At 39.8% G+C, this 22,824-nt stretch overlaps 1 protein-coding gene across 1 annotated transcript; it reads left to right on the top strand.

The window, feature by feature from the left end:
* Positions 1–2,309: 2,309 nt before the first annotated feature.
* On the top strand, positions 2,310–4,469 carry LOC131016283 (uncharacterized). Its single transcript, XM_057944973.1, has 2 exons — positions 2,310–3,588; positions 3,760–4,469. The coding sequence occupies exons 1-2, from the start codon at positions 2,310–2,312 to the stop codon at positions 4,467–4,469; spliced, it is 1,989 nt and encodes a 662-aa protein (XP_057800956.1).
* Positions 4,470–22,824: the final 18,355 nt, after the last annotated feature.

Below are 22,824 nucleotides of genomic sequence, written 5' to 3'. Positions count from 1 at the left end.
GAGTCAAAAGTCAGAGCAGCCAAGTGAGAGTCAGAGGGGAGAGAAGCCATTACAGCGGAATCGAGAAGCCAGAGAAATCACCATTCCGCTGGCGACTCATTTCCCTAGAGACTCATTTCTCTGGCGAGGTCAGAGAAATCATCCATTCCTCTGGCCCGTTCCCCTGGCGATAGCCATTTCTCTGGCGAGAGCCGCGATTTCCGCCAGGGCGGAGATTATTTCCGGAGCACGCGACACAGCTGGAAGTTGCCTTATCTTACACGATTCTATTGCCTTTAGAGTTCTACTTTGTATGGCAACTTCCATGGTGATCCATAGGGATTTGAAGTCTATAAATAGGGCCATGCTTTTCATTGTAAAATCATCCCTTGCTCTAAATTTTGGACGCCTTTTGAGATCTTCCCTTGGCATCCGAAGCTTAGGATTTACTTGCTTTCTTAGCGATTTCATAGTTTCGAGTTTTCATTGTTCTAGTTAGGTTTCAATTTAGTCTTGTTTAGTTTTTATTCTTGGATTGTGATTGAGTGACACAATTACACGTTCAAGACAATACGGTATTTCGTATTTAAATTCAATTTATTTTGTTTAATCATGTTTACGTTTTTCGTTCATGTTTATGCTTTCTTTTTAATTATGCAATTTAAATTATGCACTTTAGTTTCACGCCTAGATTAGTTGGTTTTTAATTTACAAGTCTTTAATTTCATAAGTAGGTTTAATTTAAGTTATTTAAGTTCTTGCCTAGGTTAAGTTTAAGTTTAAATTCAAGTTTTAGTTTAAATCTTCTTTTTATTGTTTTTCCTACGATACTACTAGAAGCCCTTTAAGACTTTCCTTGTGAGATCGACTTGGGTTAGCTTATCACTGTTAGGATGTCCTTGTTCTATTGAAAGTCAATCTAGAGTAGTGTTTAGGTTGAGTCATTAATCTTAGGGGCAGTTTAGTCATTTAACACAAAACGTGGATGTTTTTTAAAGTTTTTATTTGAGTGGGTAAATTTTAAGTTTACTAAAAGAAAATGGCTACTTTCATATATTGACTCTTGAAAATATTTGTATTATGAAATGTAAAATTAATTTTCTTAAATTAAATTTTAAATTTCTTAGTATTTTGTACTTTTTAATTAATAATATGAAAAGTATTTTCAATGAAAGTAAATATTACGTCTAAAAAATGTAATACTTATCATGTATGAAAATAGTCATTTATCTGTTATTCTAAACTCAACGAATACTTTATATTGAATGAAAGGTAAAATATTATATTAACATAAGTATACATTTGTGCTAATAAATGTATATTTTATACTTAATAAAAGTAAATATTCCTATTAGAGTTTAGAATTTAGTGTTTAGAGTTTAACATTCAGGGTTTAGGGTTTAGAAAATATAATATTTTATATTGAATGAACGTAAATATTTATATTAACATAAGTCTACATTTGTGCTAACAAATGTATATTTTATACTTATTAAATAACGTAGAAATAAATAAAATACAGAAAAAATAATCAAATAATTATTCATGTAATCATCGTTGTAAGAAAAAGTAATTATTGAAATATGAAAAGTAACGCTTCAAAAACATTACTTTTCTTTTTGTGAATAATTACTTTTTGTCATAATAATAATTACTTTGGAATAATGTAAAAATAAAAAAAAAATACTAACAAAGCAAAATAAAACAAAAAAAGAAATTAATAGAAAAAAAATACAAATATAGAAGAATAAAATATATAAGAAAACAAAACAAATAATAAAGAAAACAGCAAAAAGTAAACACAAAAAAATTGCACATAAAGAAACACGGGCTATAACGTATTTGTGGTAACACGGGCAGCCGCACTCATACTGTTACTGACTTGAGCGTCGGAGGCCCTTCCATCAACACCCCCACTGGTGCTCCTAGAAGGGCTATAACGTATTTGTGGTTTCAAGTTGCTAGTGCCCACTGTCTAGGACGACCCCGACGTCCTTATCTGTAGGTGTTGGCCGTATACCCCCAACAATTTGGCGCTCATCGTGGGGCCCTAGCAATCAAGCATTCTCAACATACAATCATCGAGTTCTACTATGAGTACCTAGAACGAAACACGTGACGCGACCGATGCTCCATCCCAATCAGAACTACTAGCCCAAGTAGAGATGGGCGCGAAGGTCAATGCATTGATCGAGCAGATGGTCCATGAAAGGGAAAGTAGGTTGTTGCTGGAGATTCAAAACATGAAGCTACTCTCCCGCCTAGACGCTCTCACCTAGAGTCGGACGTCCTCGAACCCATCACACCGGTTTCGAGTCCCCATCGATCCTATGTCGGACATCGATGACATCCCTCTCACACCTAATGGAACTAAGATCAGCCCAGATGATCCAACATCTTCGGTAAGAAACATTAGAGCTGAGGTAATTTGTGCTAACACGGGTAATCTTCATGTGAATGCAGGTGAAACACACGTCCTGGACCAGACACTCGGAACGATTAAGACAATCGGGATGATCGGGACGATCGGGACAACCATAATGGAAACCCCTATTCTAGGCAACCCGACGTTATGGGACGCAAGTCGATCTATTCTGATAGGTCGGACCAACTTTGCCCAGGCGCAAGTAATACCAGCAGGGAAACTTGAAGGAGATCACATATGCAACACCCTGACGTGTCAACCAGATGGGGTCTTAAGGCAAACAATTCCAATTGGTCAGAATAGCAATGCTCAAGATCAACTACTTCATGCCAACCTAAGCAAACAAGGCATGACTAGCACTCACCCGAACATGGACCCCTCTTTGACTAGAAGATTAGCAGACATGGAAAAGCCATCATCCAACGAAACCCGGGAGTCCCGGCCCCGATCAAGAAAAAGTGCAGAAAGCTGTTATGCCGACTCACCCTTTGTGGACGAGATAGCTTTGGTGGAGATGCATAGGAAGTTTAATTTCCCTCACATGAAGATGTTCGATGGCGCATCCGATCCAGACGATCACATTGCTCAATACCGCCAAAGGATGTTCACCGTCACCATCCCTCGTGATATGAGGGAGGCATGCATGTGTACGGGGTTCGGTTCTAGTCTAGTAGGACCGGCCCTCCAGTGGTATACAAATTTCCCGAATAACTCTAGTAGCTCTTTTGCCCAACTAACTGATATTTTTGTCCAACAGTACGCAAGTAGCAGAAAATTAGAGAAGATCTTGGAGGACTTGTACGCCGTTGTCCAGAGGCATGGAGAACCTCTCAGAGTCTACATAGGATGCTTCAACAAGGAGAAGGTGTCAATCATCAACTGCAGCGAGCAGACCGCCGTCACGGCCTTCCGCAAGGGCCTATTACCCGGTTCTGACCTATATAAGACTCTTACCAAACATCCGTGCAAAATCATGGAGGACATGTTGATCCAAGCATGGGAACAGATCAAGTGGGAGAAGGATCAATATAACATGCAGAGGGTCACTCCACCAAGTAAACCCGACAGAGACTATCAGGTCGACAGGAGGTCGGGTCGCGACAGACGTGCCAAACCATATCCACCACCTTATAGGCAAAACAGAGAAATAAGAGAATATGACGGAGCAGCACTCAAGAATCTAGGCAACAAAGTCAAGCGGCCATAGAAGATGAGGGCACTGGCCAACCAGAGGGACAGATCCAAATGGTGCGAGTTCTATGCCGACCATGGACATCGGACATAGGATTGCATTGCATTACGATTAGAGGTGGCGCACTTACTCAAATAAGGTCACCTCACCGAGTTTCTAACAGATAAGGGTCAACACACCTTGAATGAAGGAAGGGATAGACGAGATGAGCGGAGAGAAGTCACTCTGCCAAACCCATCCAACCATGAGAGGACAGTTAATGTTATTTCTGGTGGTTCAGAAGTTAGTGGAATTACACACTCTGCTGCAAAGAAGCACACGAGGCAAGCCAAGTCTAGCAAGACGGGAGAAAATGTACCCGGTCAAGCCAGGGCAGACCAACCAGCCCAGACAATTAGCTTCCAATCTACAGAATCAGACAAACTTCTTAACCCTCATCATGATGCTTTAGTTATTTCCATTTATATTGCCAATTGCTTAACAAAACGGGTGTTGATTGATAATGGCAGTTCTGCCAATATCATGTTTATTAATGCTTTCAGGGAAATGGGCTTGAACGAGTCCAGCATAACCAGGAAGACTGTTGTATTCATAGGCTTCAACGATGAGAGAAAGACAACCATTGGGGAGATCGACCTACTCGTCTATGTCGAAGGAATCAATTTGTCAACAAGATTCCTAGTGATTGATGCCCCCTCCGCATTCAACGTTATCCTTGATCGTCCATGGATCCATAACATGGAGGCAGTTCCTTCCACTTTTCACCAAGTAGTGAAGTTCCCAACCAAGTGGGGCATCAAGAAAATCAAGGGAGAGCAAAAAGACTCCAGATCCTGCTACCAAACTACCATGAAGTCCAAACGTGCCTTATAGCAATTACAACAAGATTGTCCTTCTTGCCCAAGAACGGATCAATCACCACAATCGGAGCAACATATGCAACCGGACCAACCTGAAGAACTAGAAAATCGGAAGCGGTCCGCCAGCTTTGTGGAAGAAGAAACCGTGGAGATAGATGAAGTCCAAATCAACGTAGATCACCGGGATCATAGAGTCCGGATAAGGGCTCAACTCGATCCCGAACTGAGAGAGAAGCTTATCTCATTTCTCATTGAGGATTATGATTGTTTTGCCTGGTCCCATGAGGACATGACAGAGATCGCAGGTTACAGGTAGACCCGGATTACCCACCAAAGAAACAAAAATGGAGAAAATTTGCTCCCGAGAGAAATCGGATCATCAACAAAAAAGTCACCAAACTCCTACGAAACAGACTCATTCGAAAGGCTCATTACCCTGAATGACTTGCCAATGTGGTGGTAGTGAAGAAGAAGAATGGTAAATGGCGGGTGTGCATTGACTTCACAAACCTCAACAAGAAATGCCCGAAAGACTCGTTCCCGCTACCACACATCGACATATTGGTAGATGCTACAGCAGGTCATGAACTGCTAAGTTTCATGGATGCATACTCGGGATACCACCAAATCCGAATGCACCCTGATGACGATTATAAGACGACATTCCTGACCAGCCTTAGACTTTATTGCTACATCTTCATGCCATTTGGGTTAAAGAATGCAGGGGCAACATACCAACGCTTAGTCAACAGGATGTTTGAGAATTTAATTGGGAATACGATGGAGGTCTACCTTGACGACATGTTCGTCAAGTCCATCAACACACAGGATCATATCGACCATCTCAGATAACATTCAACATCCTAAGGGAGTATAATATGAAATTAAACCCTACTAAGTGTTCATTTGGTGTAACTAAAGGGGAGTTCCTAGGCTATATGGTGACACAAAGAGGCATAGAGGCCAACCCCACTCAAATTGATTCGATCCAGAGGATACCTTCACCGACTTGTGTGAAGGACGTCCGGAAGCTCACCGGGAGGATAGCCGCACTTAGTCGTTTTATATCAAGATCATCCAAAAGGTCCCACCTATTCTTCAACACTTGCGAAAATTCAAATCGTTCGAGTGGACAGAGGAGTGCGAATCCGCCCTACAAGAGCTCAAGCGGTATCTAAGCAGCCCACCTCTTCTAGCCAAACTAAAGGATCACAAAACAATGCTGGTCTATTTGGCCGTGTCTGACACAGCCGTAAGTGCGGTGTTGGTCAGGGATGATGACAGGAAATAATCTCCAATCTACTATGTGAGCAAGTCTCTCTTGGATGTAGAAACACGATATAGTTAGCTAAAGAAGCTAGCTCTCGCACTAGTAAATGCCGCAAGGAAGTTACGCCCTTATTTTCAGTGACACCCAATACAAGTCATAACTACTGATCCCCTCAAGACCATCCTTCACAAGCCAGAACTTTCAGGTCGTCTGACCAAGTGGGCAGTGGAGTTAAGCGAGCATGACATCACATTTAAACCACGCACGGCTCTCAAGTCTCAAGTATTAGCGGATTTCTTAGTTAATTTTACTCCTAACCTTACCATGCAGGCCGACAAGGAACTCTATTGCATGACCGAGTAACCCGACCAAGTCGAAACATAGAGATTATATGTGGATGGATCTAGCAATATGAAAGGTAGTGAATTGGGTCTTGTCCTCATATCACCACTAGGTGACGTGGTAGAACAATCAATCCGATATGAGTTCAAGGCAACCAACAACGAAGCAAAGTATGAAGCTATATTAGCCGGAGTTGGACTAGCAAAAGAAATGGGAGTCAAACGAATCAGTGTATTCAGCGACTCGCAGGTCGTGGTCAACCAGATACAAGGCGCCTACCAGGATAAGGATACCAAGAAGGTTACCTATTTAGGCAAGATCAAAGAACTTCAGTCCAACTTCTAGGAGTTTACTATAACTCAAATTCCTAGAGGAGACAACAACTATGCAGATGCCCTCGCCAATCTCGGATTATCCATCCAAGCCACGGAGTTTAAGACAATGCCGATCATTTGCCTCAAATGGTCAGCCATCCAAAATGACAAGGAGGACCAGGGGGTGGAGGTGTGATCTAAACAAAACTGGATAACTCCTATATTGGAGTACTTAGAGCACGACAAACTACCGGATGACAAGAATGAAGCTCGTCAGGCATAAGGCCCAGGCCGCCCAATTCTCTATCATCCGAGATAAGTTGTACAAACGCCTTTTTACTGGTCCATACTTAAAATGCATTAACCATGTAGAGGCGAGATACGTCTTGTCTGAACTACATGAAGGAGAGTGTGGAAACCACTCAGGCGGAAGAAGTTTAGCTCACCGAGCTATAACCAACGGACATTATTGTGGGTTGGGTCTGGATGGTCTGGATTGATTAAACTTAGACGTTGTTGTACTTTAAGGTCGAATCATTATGTCACAGAATCGGGGATGTTCAACATGTTCTGCTAGCGGGATGTCATATTTAGTGGATGATGAGGGTGACAATGATATGAAGATTTCGTCGGGTATCCCATGTGATCAACTACGGCAAAGTAGTTCTATATGCCCGGGGACATCTGGAGGTTCGAGTCTCGGGGTGGATAGTGAGGGGCCTATACGGGGTGTTTCTCATATTCCTTTGTTTCTTAGCTAATAGAATATGGTTTCAGACATAAACATGTTTAACATGGTGAGGAGGCTTCAGCGTAAGTATAGGATACCGGATTGTGTTACACTTCATCAATCGGATGCTACTTTGCTTGCCAACTACCATGTAGAGAATATGAAGTGTCTGTATAAGTTTATTTTCAAACAGGAGAGTTGGCTCCTATTACCTCGACTGGTCTTGGAGATGTGCGACTATCATTGCTTGTCTCCGGGCCAACTTATGTCGAATGTATGGAGGTTACTGTTAAGTCTCCAAGTATTTACGGAGCTACACGGTTTTAATGTCAATGTACATGATGTGTTATACTCGTACTCCCTGTCGGATAATCGTGGTACGAGTAGGTACTGAATAAAGGTGAGACCCAACAAAGATGCCCTCATTGAACCAATGGGTGATGGTGAAAAAAAGTGGACATCTAGGTATATCTTTGTGAATTATGATAGTTTGGGTGTACCTGCTGACTTGTTTATACCATCCGCTTGGACTGAAGGAAGTGAGTTGTTCTAGTTGATCTAGTTGTTTGTATTATTATGTTCATCCTCTTTGTGATGCTAACACATTTATCCATCTTCTCTATGGGCAACTCCATCAAAATCCTCTTGTCACGCTGCATCTGGCTGAGCGGGCTGACCGATTCCTTAGCTTTCCTAAAGCTGAGTGTAAGTGGAAGTCTATCTTAAGGGACGATAACCTGAGTAAGACGTCTGTTTGGAGCCATCAGGTCGGGTGAGAAGAAGGTACATATACTCCCCCAACTCGTCATGATTCTACTATTGTACTGTATCATAGGGCTTTAGAAATCATGAATGACGAGGAAGTTCACCATCATCCCACCTTGGGTCAACTGACACCGGATGAGCGGGCTTATGCAAATAGTTGGATGTCGAACCTCAAGTACCAAGTCGATTGCACCAATGAGAAATTATACGGGGGCTTCTTAGAGAAGCACAAGATGAAGAAGAGACAGACTGTGAGTTCTAGTGCTCACGATGTTGATGTGGTAAACGACGATGTGCCACTTGACCAAGTTCTGTCGAGACGTGGGAAGGGGAAGCAGAACGCCGAACCTGACGAACCTACTTGGACGGATGAGTCCGTCCACTTTAGCATTGCTGCCAATGAATCTATTCATACCGGATATGATGCTTTGTCCGAGCAGCTCGGGCAGTTTCTGTTGGAGGAAGATAAGGCCCGATTGGCCAAGTTTGGGACATCATCCAAGATGGCCCACATGGCCTGTGGTCATTCTCTGATGGTATGTTGAGTTTTTAAAATTAAAGTCTATTCCTTAATTTCTACTTGTTCTATTTGCTTAAATTTTCTCATGTGTAGGCTTATCAGTATTCTCTATTCATGATGAATTCCTTGGAAGCAGGTGAGAGGAGAGTTGCTGAGTTAGAGGGGGAGAGGTCCTCTCTTGCATTGGAGATGGATGAGGCCCAGAAGGACTGGTCTTCATTGGAGTCTTCTTCGTGGCCAGTTAGCTGCTAAGGATAACGAGCTGCAAGCGGCAATGGCCTCGGTGGCAGAGATGAAGAATATGATGGCTGAGATGGAGGTATCGAAGAAGGATGATATTGAAGATGCATGCTCTAAGACTCTTATTTGCTCCTGTGGAAAGATGGTTGAGTTGTTCTTCGCCGGGGAGACGGATCTATGGAAAACCAATGGCTGGATGAAGGAGTACCATGAGTATCTGTCTACCTGTGCTAATGGCACTGCATCCGGTGGTGATGATGATGTCGACGGCGAGTGATTGTATCCTCTTTCCTTATGTTATTCGGATATGTACGGGCGTGTTGTGCCCTTAGATAGTTTATGTATGAACTTAGTATGCTCTATCGTTTTCTAATTTAATTGTGGTCGACTTGGAGACCAAACTCAAACTTACGGTTATGTATCATCTTTAGATGTTTTCCAACGTGGCCAACTTGCTTGGGGGTTTCTACCTTCGAATTTAATATAGTTAGTGGTTGCGAATTCACTTTGGTTTATTCTAAGTGTAGACAAACTTGTGATGTTGACACATTTGCTAAACTTTTTGAGAATGACGGGGTAGATATAGTAGTTTTATACATCAAGTTGAAGGTTGAATAAATATGCCTCCAGTTTAGGGTGAGCATGCAATGCTAGAACTAAACTAACTTACAATGTCCTTAAGACGTCGAGGCAAAATTTCTAATGAGAATAGGGGCAGAGGTCTTAGTTCTTTGCTATTAAAGTTAGACTTGTTTGTCATTGTTCCTAATATATTGGGGATGGAGGGTTCGGAGGGGGAGGGGGGTTGCGCTCCTTAGAGCTGCCTACATACCCTGTTAGGGGATCAAGCCCAAATGTAGTTCTGACCTGCATTGAAAGGTCAATAATCATGTGGTGAAGAGGGTGGGTCTCGTAAGACCTTTGTCAAATAAAAATGAAAGTAGAATTGTAGGGTTTAGGCATGATACTGCTTGAGATAGATGGCATTTCAGCTATTGTTGATGTTACGTCCGTCAGTTCCTTGTAGTTTGTAGACTCCGTGTCCGACCACCTTTGTGATCAAGTAGGGGTCTTCCCAATTTGGGTTAAGCTTCACTGCTCCTGCTTCCTTGGTGTTTCGGAACACTTTATGGAGTACCCAGTCGCCTGGTTGGAATGTCCAAGTACGAATGTGCCTGTTGTAGTGTCTAGCAACGCTCCGTTGGTAAGAGGCTAGCTTGATGTTCGCCTTGTTCCATTTTTCATCAAGTAGATCTAGCTCGTGGCACATAGCTTTTTGATTGTCGAAGTTTGTGGTAAGTTCATACCTAGCGGTAGGCACTTCACTTTCGGTAGATATCACTACTTCCATTCTGTAGGCTAAGGAGAAAGAGGTTTCACCTGTTGAGGTTCTCCTGGTCATTCGGTATGACCAGAGTACGCCAGGTAGCTCATCTGCCCACTTTCCTTTAGTTTTTCTCAATCTCTTCTTCAGGGTGTTCACGATGGTCTTGTTGGAAGACTTTGCTTGTCTGTTTGCTTGTGGATACCTTGAGGTGGAGAAGCTTAATTTGATATTCCAAAACTTACAAAAATTTTGAAACTCCGCACTGATGAATTGTGACCCGTTGTCTATGACAATCTCCTTTGACACCCCATAACGACATATCACATTTCTCCATATGAAGCTTTTTACTTCCTTGTCTCGTACTTGGTGGAATGAGTCCGTCTAGATCTACTTGCTGAAGTAATCCGTTATTGCTAGCATGTATACCTTCTGTCCAGGTGTAGTAGGCAGCTTACCCACAATATCCATCCCCCACTTCATAAAAGACCATAATGATGTAATGGCGGTCAATGGCTCAGGGGGGTAGATGAGATACTTGAGCGAATCGTTGACATTTGTCGCAATTCTGGACATAGTCAGCCGATAGTCTCTGTCGGGTTTACTTGGTGGAGTGACCCTCTGCATGTCATATTGATCATTTTCCCACTTGATCTATGCCCATGCTTGGATCAACATGTCCTCCATAAGTTTGCACGGATATTTGGTAAGAGTCTTATATAGGTCGGAGCCGGGTAATAGGCCCTTGTGAAAGGCCGTGACGGCGATCTGCTCGCTGCAGTTAGTGATTGACACCTTCTCCTTGTTGACGCGTCCTATGTAGTGTCTGAGAGGTTCTTCATGCCTCTGGACAACAGCGTACAAGTCCTTCGAGATCTTCTCTAATTTCCTGCAATTGGCGTACAACTGGACAAAAACATCAGTTAGTTGGGCAACAGAGTTAATATAGTTATTCAGGAGATTTGTGTACCACTGGAGGACCGGTCATATTAGACTAGAACTGAACCCCTTACACATGCACGCCTCTCTCATATCACGAGGGATGGCGACGGTGAACATCCTCTGGCGGTATTGAGCAATGTGATCGTTTGGGTGGATGCGCCATCGAATATCTTCATGTGAGGGAAACTAAACTTCCTAGGCATCTCCACCAAAGCTATCTCGTCCACGAAGGGTGAGTTGGCATAGCAGCTTTCTGCATTTTTTCTTGATCGGGGCGGGAACTCCCGGGTTTCGTTGGATGATGGCTTCCATGTCCGCTAATCTTCTAGTCAAAGACGGGTCCATGTTCGGGTGAGTGCTATAAAGGAATATTAAACTTAATTAATACTCGATTTGTCCGAGGATCGTATCTTGGATTATCTTAATTCACCATACATCGATTAAACCTAGCATGCTCCTATAAATTTAAATTCTGCACCTTGGAGTTAGAAATACCAGAAGAATTCCTCAGAATTCATCAATTCGTCGCTGAACATGTCAGCCAACTTCAATCCTTCGTTTGAAGCCTCAAACGGCCTCCAATCATATTTTGCACAGAAATACGACTTCTTCCTTTTCGAAAGAGCTTTCTGTGGCTGCCTGTTTCATCCAAATCCGAGTTCTGTAGAGAAAGTTATGCCGTTCTTCGGAAACTGCCAGAACTTGATTTTCTGCGAAAAACTGACTCCAGCTCAGATCTTCTGAACTGTATCTCGCTCAGTTCCCAACGTTGGATGGACAACGAACTATGAGAACTCCCAGAGATAGTAGCCGCCTACTCAGTATTGTCGCCCCACTCTGCTCTCTCAAAACCCTAATTTTGTTGTGTATTATTCTGAGAGCAGATACCTGTATTTATAGGCAAAACACAGACCTAGGGCCATTATACTGCTGTTGGGCGTCCCCTACTGTTTCCTGGGCTCTGGAGACTTTGGGCCAGTCCAGGCATCAGATACAAGGAATAAAGATGGGCCTCTAATGAATTAATTTCTATGATCAGCCCAGATCATAATTAATTCATAAGTATTAATTCATTCCACTAGAGAATCAATACTGACTTACCCCTTTATTGCCGGTAATGAGTCGGGGCTTGTATTTATACTTATTAAATCTCCGTATTTAAAATATCCAACATCCATTAATTAATTAGAGCTCTGACAACTTAAATTAATTAATCTATTTGTAATCCTTAAGCAGTACCACTCAAACTTTATTATTGCGCCTAAACTTAATCAACTTGCAGGGTTTAACGCAATAAACCTTATTGAGCTCCTTAAGGGGATGTCATTATCCTATACCAGATACCGGTACTAATACAGATAATCAAATATCATATACTGACCGCTATCACCCAAGATACAGAGTACTCAAGTTACTATATAACTCCCACCCATAGTAAGTCAAAGTGATATACGAATCAACATATATATTTGAAAACTTATTAGTATTGAGATTCTATTAAGTCATCGAGATCTTGATTCTTCACTTATGTCAGATAGAAGAATACATCTCACTGTGATCCTATCAATACGTTATGACGTACCAGTATAGACAAGTAGTCAAGACAAACTCCTTCCATCTATACTGCAGCCTAAACCAACGACTCGTCCTAGAGTCATCTCGGTTGTGATCAGTTTATATTTCTTAAGGTTATTCCAATTATATGGTCTTCTGTGATCTACAACACACCATATAATCTACTTATATAGAGACAAATGACATACATATGCAATCATGAACACAATCAGATAGGAGATTAAATAGTGAACACATGAATCATTGTATACAAGCATAAAACGTTCTTGCTTTCAGTATACAAATCCAACAATCTCCCACTTATACTAAAGCAAACTTTTAGTACAATGCGTCTATTTACCAATCATCTAACACTTCTCCCACTTATACTTTAAGTTTCCTAAGTGGGTAGCATCAATCGCATTCCCATCTTTCAATGACCATTTGCGATAAGCCTTTTGTGAAAAGATTAGTAGATTTCTCCAATACGTGAGAATTTATTCTATGAGCACATAACCTCGATTTACGAATAATCGTATAACTTGGAAATTACTCTCCATGTGTTTGACCACTTGTGGTTCATGGATTCCTTAGAGTTTGCAACTGCACTTGAGGTATCACGAAGGTGATGCTCTCACGCAAACTAGGAATCACCCTTAGATCCTGGAGGTAGTGGTCAAACCAAAAGGTTTTTACCTCCCAAGGAAAACACATAGCTCGAGGTAATTATTCTTTGTTCCGGTCAGCCTGAAAATCCGAAACCGCATAATCCAAAAAGAACTAAAATGTCTAACTGGTAAACTATCCTTATTCTCTAGTCAGGGACTTGAGAATATAATTTACCACAGTTCAGTGTCCTTAACTAGGACTACACTGATATTTGACAACTATGCTAACTGCATAGCAAATATCAGATCTCGTACATAGCAATCCATACATGATGTTATCTACTGCGGAAACGTACAATACTGCCTTCATTGCCTCAACCTCAATAGGCATCTTAAGACATATGTCTTTAGATAAATGAACGCCATAGCTCAAAGGTTGCAATCCTTTCTTGGCGGTATGCATACTAAAATGAGTATTCTCAGTATCAATGTAAGACACTTGAGATAAGTTCAACATCATTTTCTAGTGATCCCTTATAACCTTGATCACAAAGATGTATACTATACCTCCTTAGTCTTTCATCTGAAACTATTCGGATAACCACTACTTTATGTCTGATAATAACTCCATATTGTCGCCAATTAGGAGGGTACTATCTACATAAAATGCAAGGTAAACCACATCACCGATGACACGAGATGCTTATCTTCCTCCCCCACGTAACCTTAAGGCTGCTGCACATAGATGTCCTTACCTTCTCCAAGGTAACAGTTTTAGAAAAATAAATTTGACATCCATTTGTCAGACCTTGATGGTTTAAGTGAGCTGCTATGAATAAAATGGTCTGAATTCCTGAGCATAGAAACTGGCGAAAGAACATCATCATAATCTATACCCTCATGCTGGATATAACCTTTCGCCACCAGTCTAGCTTTAAAAGCTACGACCTTGGTCATTCAGACTTATCATTCTCTTCGATACTCACTTGCAACCTGTGGCTTTACGGCATTTTGGTAGCAAGATTTTCTTAGTATACAACCCATAGTATTAATGGATTGCTCCATTGAGGTGTGCTAGGAATCTACATTCTCGTCTCCCACTAATTCCAAGTAGATATCTGGGTCGATTTTCTTATATTCACGATCAGAGACCGAATCTAAAGATTCTCCCAAGAACATAAATCGATCGGGTTATCTCACAACCCTTCCACTACGATGGAGTTGTGGTGGCACGTATATGTCAACAGTGTGTGTAGTGTCTTGTGGTACAAACTCTTGCACACTTGGCTTGGGTTATGGAATCGCTTGTCTATTGCCTTCAATTTCTTGAAGCACAATATCTGACTTGGATGAATTATTATTCACATAGTCCACTTCTAAGAATCGTTTGTCATTGCTAATAACCATCTTCTGATTCTTTAGGACTAATTGCAAAGATGCATAACTCATCATCGAACATATTTTTCCAAGAGTGACCTATTTCTTCTCTCCACCACACCATCTTATATAGGGATTACACGGTGTAGTAACTGGGTTGGAATCCCAAACTCTGATAATGAATCAGAAAAGATCATCCCTAACACATTATTGGCCCTTTATCCCCTTTTCCATGAATGACCCGGTCTCCATCTTTTCCTCTATACAGGATTCGCATGTTCCAAATGGTACAGCCTGGATTGAATCCAATGTACTATTTAGACACGAGCCTTTGGATCCTGTTAAGATAGATGTGACCTAATATAGGGTATCAATATATGTGTAAGATCCTCATGAGAGATTAGCCTTAACTTTTCTCTTTCTTTTGTTTGATGATGTACATGCAATATAAAAGTATTTTGTAGACAAGTTATAGTATGAAGAGAGATGTTCAAAAATACCATAATAGACAACTTTGTCATTTCTTATGATAGAAACACTACTATCAAAAAATGACATAAGATCCATCTATTCAAAATTTTGAAACATGATAAGGAACTCTCAAGAACTAAACTATGTCTTTAGGACTTAAAGACAAGTCTCCAATTGCAACAACTGCGACTATAGTCACGTTGCCTATGAAGACAATCATCTCATCACTTATCAGCTTCCTTGTCAGCTTAAAAAGCCATGCAAGGTGCAACAATCATTATCAGTTTCTCTCGTTATCCACTACTCACAACTGAGTAGAAAACGAGCCGGCATGTCTCAGTTACTACAGCAAGTGAAGTACCATAACCCTTTGCCTTGAATATTGAAAGAAAAATTCTCCCATACTCAATCTTATCACACCACTGCTCCCACTATTTCCTTTGTCTTTCTTGCCCCTTGGACCCTTCTTCTTCCCGTCTTTCGATGAAGAAGATGGCTCTCCTTTGGGAATAACAAGTTCTTGCACATCTTTCTCCCACAACTTCCTTAGCCGTAACTAGAGCATTCAACAACTCAAAAATAGTATTATCCTTGTTGCTCAAAACAGCATTGAGGCGAAAGTTCTTAATTAAAAGACTCGGAAAGATAATTCAGGATAATATCGACTTTTGCCTCACCGTCGATACTCCCACTGAGCAAGTCAAGTCCATCAAACAAGTTTGCCATGTGCATGACATGCTCGTGTACTGAGCTATGCTCGCTCATAAAAATAACAAGATTACTCTCATCAAATTTAAACGAATAGCCCAGTCCGACTCTCCAAATATTTTCTTGAGATTCAGCATGATGCTAAGAGCATCGTCCATGCCCTGATGTTAGAGTTGCAAGATTTGTGACATTATTATCATAATATAGCATTTAGCCACATTACTCGTCACATGCCACCTTTTATGCAGTTCATTTTTCCCATCAGTTGTTTCATCGTTCGAACAAATAGAACGTGGAGTAGTAAGCAACACCAAATTTGTGTTAATTTGTGATGAAGATATACTCCAAATGACGTTTCCATATAAAAAGGACCGGTTAAAAGACTTTGTACAAGAATAAATAAACAACAAGAGACATAGACATATATGAAAGTAAACAATTAAGCATGTAAGAACATGAAGCACATAATTCGTAACAATAATATTGTAACCTTTTGATAAAACAATATTAATTGAAACCTCCAACCGCTCAAGGAATCTCATATGCAAGCCACGCTGTGTGGACGTTTACACACGAACTCCTCAACCAGACTATTCACCTAGTCATTTAATTTTTATCCATGTCAACTTAACCTTTTGACAAAGAAAATTAATAGTTGGACCTTAACTAGACCATATCATTATCAAAAAGGGACTCCTCGAGGAGTTGTACATTGTACTTGATATGATATCTAAGCAATGACCACAATTTAACCTTGATAATTAAATTCTCGAAATTGACATACTCACTCGGACCATGCCGCTTTCAATTTAATTTTCTTGGTTATCTTATTTAATTCCATTCTCCAAAGTACTCGTGAAAATTATACAAGTAAGCCACGTTGTGTGGACGTTTACTGCATAACTCCCACTACTTTAATGGATTTAAATATTTTTTTATAGAAACCTCATCTGACAAACTTATGAAATAACAAACATGAAGGAAGCCATGCTGTGTGGACGTTTACTCACATCGCCAATCACTTTGTCTAGAGACCGCTTGTGGAGGTCTACATAATTTTAAGAATAAAAATTATTAAGTAATAACCACAATCTAACTTTGAAATTAAATTCTCGAATTTGACATACTCACTAGGACCATGCCGCATTCAATTTAATTTCTTAGTTATCTTATTTGATTCCATCCTCTAAAGTACTTGTGAAAATTATACAAGTAAGCCACGCAGTGTGGACGTTTACCGCATAACTCCCACTACTTAAATGGATTAAATATTTGTATAGAAGTCTCAACTTAACAAACTCGTGAAAAAACAAATGTGAAGTAAGCCACGCAGTGTGAACATTTACTCACATTGTAAAACACTTTGTCTTGAGACTGTTTGTGAAAATCTAAATAATTTTTAATCATCTATAAAATTATTAATACAGCTTAATCTTTTTCTTTCAAAAGGTTTTTGATCATGCTCAACACATAATCCTAAACATGCTCTTCTAGAATGCAACACGTAAAACATGCTCGCAGAATTCTAAAACATGTTTAAGAAAATGATAAACCTAGCATGCTTGTCTATGCGCAGTTAAAAACACATATTAACAAGCAAAGACAAAAACAGCAGCAAAGAGCTTAAAGGCAGAGCAGAGCTCGCAGACAGAGCAGAGCTCAAAGGCAGAGCAGAGCTAACTGCCAGAGCAGAGCTCAAAGGCAGAACAGAGCTCACTGGCAGAGCAGAGCTCGCAGACAGAGCAGAGCTCGGACATCTCCAGAGCCAGAGCACAGAATGCTCAGAGTCAGAGCCGAAACTCAGACTGCCCAGAGCCAGAGCCGAAGCCCAAAGTGCTCAGAACCAGAACCAACTCCATAGGGAGAGCTCAACAGCTCTGAAGCCAGAGTGCAGCAGTTCGTGAACCATAGTACAAGCACAGCCTGAAACCTGTTCATCCAATCAAAAAACCTGTTCTTCGTTCTCCGTCTGATCGTCGTCGTTTGCGTCTCATTTAACCATATTTACAAATTACAGCCGAACAACAAAAACAACGGAAGTCCTCATCTAACCACGGATTTATCTCGTGGTGGAAAAACGATTACAACGTCAAAACGACGTATCCCACGAATCAACAGACCACGAAGAACAGCAGCAGAAAAACAAAATAAAAACACACACAAATTAATCGAACGTGAATTATCAGACAGTGCCAAGAAAACTAATCCGGGCTCTGATACCAATTGAAGGAATATTAAACTTAATTAATACTCGATTTGCCCGAGGATCGTCTCTTGGATTATCTTAATTCACCATACATCGATTAAACCTAGCATGCTCCTATAAATTTAAGTGTTGCACCTTGGAGTTAGAAATGCCTGAAAATTTCCTAACAATTCATCAATTCGTCGCTGAATAGGTCAACCAAATTCAATCCTTCGTTTGAAGCCTCAAACGTCCTCCAATCGTATTTTGCACATAAATACGACTTCTTCCTTTTCGAAAGAGCTTTCCGTGGCTGCCTGTTTCGTCCAAATCCGAGTTTTGTAAAGGAAGTTATGGCCGTTCTTCGGAAACTGCCATAACTTAATTTCCTGCGAAAAACTGACTCCAGCTCAGATTTTCTGAACTGTATCCCGCTCAGTTCCCAACGTTGGATGAACAACGAACTATGAGAACTCCCAGAGACAGTAGCCGCCTACTCAGTATTGTCGCCCTACTCTGCTCTCTCAAAACCTTAATTTTGTTGTGTATTATTCTGAGAGCAGATAGTTGTATTTATAGGCAAAACACAGACCTAGGGCCCTTATACTGCTGTTGGGCGTCCCCTACTGTTTCCTGGGCTCTGGAGACTTTGGGCCAGTCCAGGGATCAGATACAAGGAATAAAGATGGGCCTCTAATGAATTAATTTCTATAATCAGTCCAGATTATAATTAATTCATAAGTATTAATTGATTCCACTAGATAATCAATACTGACTTACCACTTTATTGCCGGTAATGAGTCGGGGCTTGTATTTAGACTTATTAAATATCCGTATTTAAAATATCCGACATCCATTAATTAATTCGAGCTCTGACAGCTTAAATTAATTAATCTCTTTGTAATCTTTAAGCAGTACCACTCAAACTTTATTATTGCGCCTGAACTTAATCAACCTGCAGGGTTTAACGCAATAAACCTTATTGAGCTCCTTAAGGGGATGTCATTATCCTATACCAGATACGGGTACTAATACAGATAATCAAATATCATATACTGACCGCAATCACCAAGATACAGAGTACTCAAGTTACTATATAACTCTCACCCATAGTTAGTCAAAATGATATACGAATCAACATATATATTTGAAAACTTATTAGTATTAAGATTCTATTAAGTGACCGAGATCTGGATTCTTCACTTATGTCGGATAGAAGAATACATCTCACTGTGATCTTATCAATACGTTATGACGTACCAGTATAGACAAGTAGTCAAGACAAACTCCTTCCATCTATACTGCAGCCTAAACCAACGACTCATCCTAGAGTCATCTCGGCTGTGATCAGTTTATATCACTTAAGGTTATTCCAATTATATGGTCTTCTGTGATCTACAACACACCATATAATCTACTTATATAGAGACAAATGACATACATATGCAATCATGAACACAATCAGATAGGAGATTAAATAATGAACACATGAATCATTGTATACAAGCATAAAACGTTCTTGCTTTCAGTATACAAATCCAACATGCTAGTCATGTCTTGTTTGCTTAGGTTGGCATGAAGTAGTTGATCTTGAGCATTGCTATTCTGACCAATTGGAATTGTTTGCCTTAAGACCCCATCTGGTTGACACGTAGGGGTGTTGTGTATATGATCTCCTTCAAGTTTCCCTTCTGGTATTACTTGCGCCTGGGCAAAGTCGGTCTGACCTATCGGAATAGATCGATCTATGTCCCCTGACGTCACGTTGCCTTGAGTAGGGGTTTCCATTATGGTTGTCCCGATCGCCCCGGTCATCCCAATTGTCTTAATCGTTCCGGGTGTCTGGTCCGGGACGTGTTTCACCTGCATTCACATGAAGATTACCCATGTTAGTATAAATTATCTCAGATCTAATGTTTCTTACCGAAGATGTTGGATCATCTGGGCTGATCTTAGTTCTGTTAGGTGTGAGAGGGATGTCATCGATGTCCGACATAGGATCGATGGGGACTCGAAACCGGTGTGGTGGGTTCGAGGACATCCGACTCTAGGTGAGAGCGTTTAGGCAAGCGAGTAGCTTCATGTTTTGAATCTCCAACAACAACCAACTTTCCCTTTCATGGACCATCTGCTCGATCAATGCATTGACCTTCGCGCCCATCTCTACTTGGGCTAGTAGTTCTGACTGGGATGGAGCATCGGTCGCGTCACGTGTTTCGTTCTAGGTACTCATAGTAGAACTCAACGATTGTACGTTGGGAATGCTTGATTGCTAGGGCCCCACGATGGGCGCCAAATTGCTGGGGGTATACGTCCAACACCTACGGATAAGGATGTTAAGGTCGTCCTAGACAGTGGGCACTAGCAACCTGAAACCACAAATACGTTATAGCCCTCTTAGAAGCACTGGTGGGGGTGTCGATGGAAGGGCCTCCGACGCTCAAGTCAGTAACAGTATGAGAAATCGTATTGAAAAGAAGTAAAATATACTCCCTACGTCCCGGCTTTTGGTATCCAGTTGAGAACGGCACGGGTTTTAATAAAGTGATTGATGTGTTGTGAGTGGAATAAGGGTCCCACATTTTATGTGAGAGTTAAAATAATTAAAGTGGAGTAAGGGCCCACCTACTTTTACTAAAAATAGAAGTGGATACCAAAATGTGGGACGGCCAAAAAAGGAAAGTTGGATACTAAAAGCTGGGACGAATGGAGTATTAAATAAATAGTTAGATCAGATCGATCTGGTTGGCGGAGTATAGAGCCGTTAAGCAATCACCCAAGGTCGCTGGGACGTCCTGGATGATCTGGTTACCCGAATCCCTTGGATTGAGAGAGTGGAGACGGATTAGTGCCAGTGATGAGAGAAGGTGGAGAGAACGTGCTAGAGCGTGAATGATTGGACGATTTGAATGACCTAGTTGGCTTTGATTTACACTGTGGTAGTCCGACGCCTAGGGTTTCGCTGGCACGTCACTTTAAACTCTGGTCGTTCGGATATTCGTGGGATTGTATCCCTGACCTAGTTCATGCCTTCTTCCCCAAGTCACTGCCCTTTTTAGGGTTTGAGTCGATGGGCCTTAATATTTTAATGCATGGGCTGAATTAACTGGAATTAACTCAATTTATGGATTTGGGCCAAGTATTTGGACTGAGAATTTTTATTTAAATGAGCTATACGAATTTTACCCATTACAACATTAGTAAGCCACTCACTTAGAAGTGAGCAAAAGTATGGTCAAAAGACTTCACAGTGGGAAAAATCAAACTCAATCAAAAATTTATGTATTTTACACTAACATTTGAAAGTCATGGAAAAAAATGAAAATTCGTCCAAAGTTGGTGAGTGTTGGCACTATTTGCCCTAAAATAAAATTGAAGGTTTATTTATAAATTATAATTTTTCTTTATTCTTTTTTTTTTATCTTCTTATATTTTTTTTAGTTTTATTTCTTTCTAAAATAGTGAAATTCGACTAATTATAAAATATTTAATATGCATATCAAATTAAAGATCACAATAAAAATTTTAATTTAATATATTTTAAGCAAATATTTTTTTTTAAATATAAAAATTATACTCCCTCCGTCCACGAATTAAAGCCCCGTTTGAGGGTGGGCACGGAGACTAAGAAAGCTAAAAAGGTGTTGTAGATGAAATATAAGGGTAGTTGACTAAAGTGATAAAGTAGTTGACTAAAGTGTTAAAGGTGTTGTGTGGTGGGTCCACTAGTGATAAAGTATAATAAATATAGAATATAAAAATGATAAAGTTGTTGTAAGGTGGGTCCATTAGTGGCAAAGGGTAGTAAATATGGGAAAAGAAGAAGAGTAAAAAGGTAAATAAAGCACAATAGGGCTTTAATTAGTGGACAAAAATTTAAGTGCAAGTAGAGCTTTAATTCGTGGACGGAGGGAGTAATTATTTAAAAATTATAATTTTTAAAAATTATCTCTCCTCATTTTTGAATAATTCTATTTTTTGATTCTTTTCTATCTTTATTTTTATTTTATTGTTATTTTTATAACTCATTATTTTTTCCTTTCCATAATATCAATTTTTATTATTGTGAGTTCTTTAATTTTTTTACTTTTTCAATCAATTAAAATTATTTTTTATTATATTTATAAATATGATAATTGAGTTTATATCAATTTCATATAAATATAAAAATATAAAAATACTTCTCGTGCATTGCACGGGATGCAAATGCTAGTTTAGTGAGTACTCCCTCCATCCCTGAAAACTGTAATATTTTCTTATTTAAAAATGACCCCACACACTTTCTCTCACTATTTACAAAAAAAATGTGGAACCCAATTTTCACTTAAACACAACTATTACACTTTATTAAAACTTGTGCCATCTCATTTAGATTGCAATTTTTAGGGAAGGAGGGAGTACTTCACAATTACGATTTAGAGGGTGTTTGGCTGAGCTTATAGGCTCTTTAAAACAGCTTATAAGCTCCTTCAAAGTATTTGGCAAAATAAGCTCTGAGCTTATAAGCTTCAAAAATAAGCTCTAAGAGCTTATTTTCTCCCAAAAAAATAAGTTCATCTACCCCAACTTATTTTCTCATTATCTTATTAGCAACACTCAATTTATAAAAATAACTCAACTATGATTTTTTATTTTCATTATATATCATTTTAATTTCATTTTTCTTCAATTTTCTCTCTCTAAAACAATTTTTCTCTCACTAACTAAAAATTATATGTTTAGCTTATAAGCTAAATTACCCAAACACTTTGACAACTTATAAGCTATTAATAAACTACATCTTATAAGCTCTTAAAACATCTTATAAGCTCCAAGAACTTATAAGCTCTTTAAAATAAGCTTAGCCAAACACCCTCTTAGTCATCAATAAGTAAGATTTTTTTTTATTAGAGTTTAATCATCCACAAATATGGTATACTAATCCAAATTTAGAGTATATTATTTCCATAAATAAGGTTTATTATCAATAATCAGGATTTAATAATCCATAAATAGGCTTAAAAAAGGAGTCGATTAAG

This window comes from Salvia miltiorrhiza, chromosome 1, assembly GCF_028751815.1.
Source record: "Salvia miltiorrhiza cultivar Shanhuang (shh) chromosome 1, IMPLAD_Smil_shh, whole genome shotgun sequence".
In the NCBI taxonomy this organism is placed as follows: domain Eukaryota; kingdom Viridiplantae; phylum Streptophyta; class Magnoliopsida; order Lamiales; family Lamiaceae; genus Salvia; species Salvia miltiorrhiza.
Note: the sequence above shows the minus strand (reverse complement) of the source record. Positions and strands in the feature narration are given on the sequence as shown.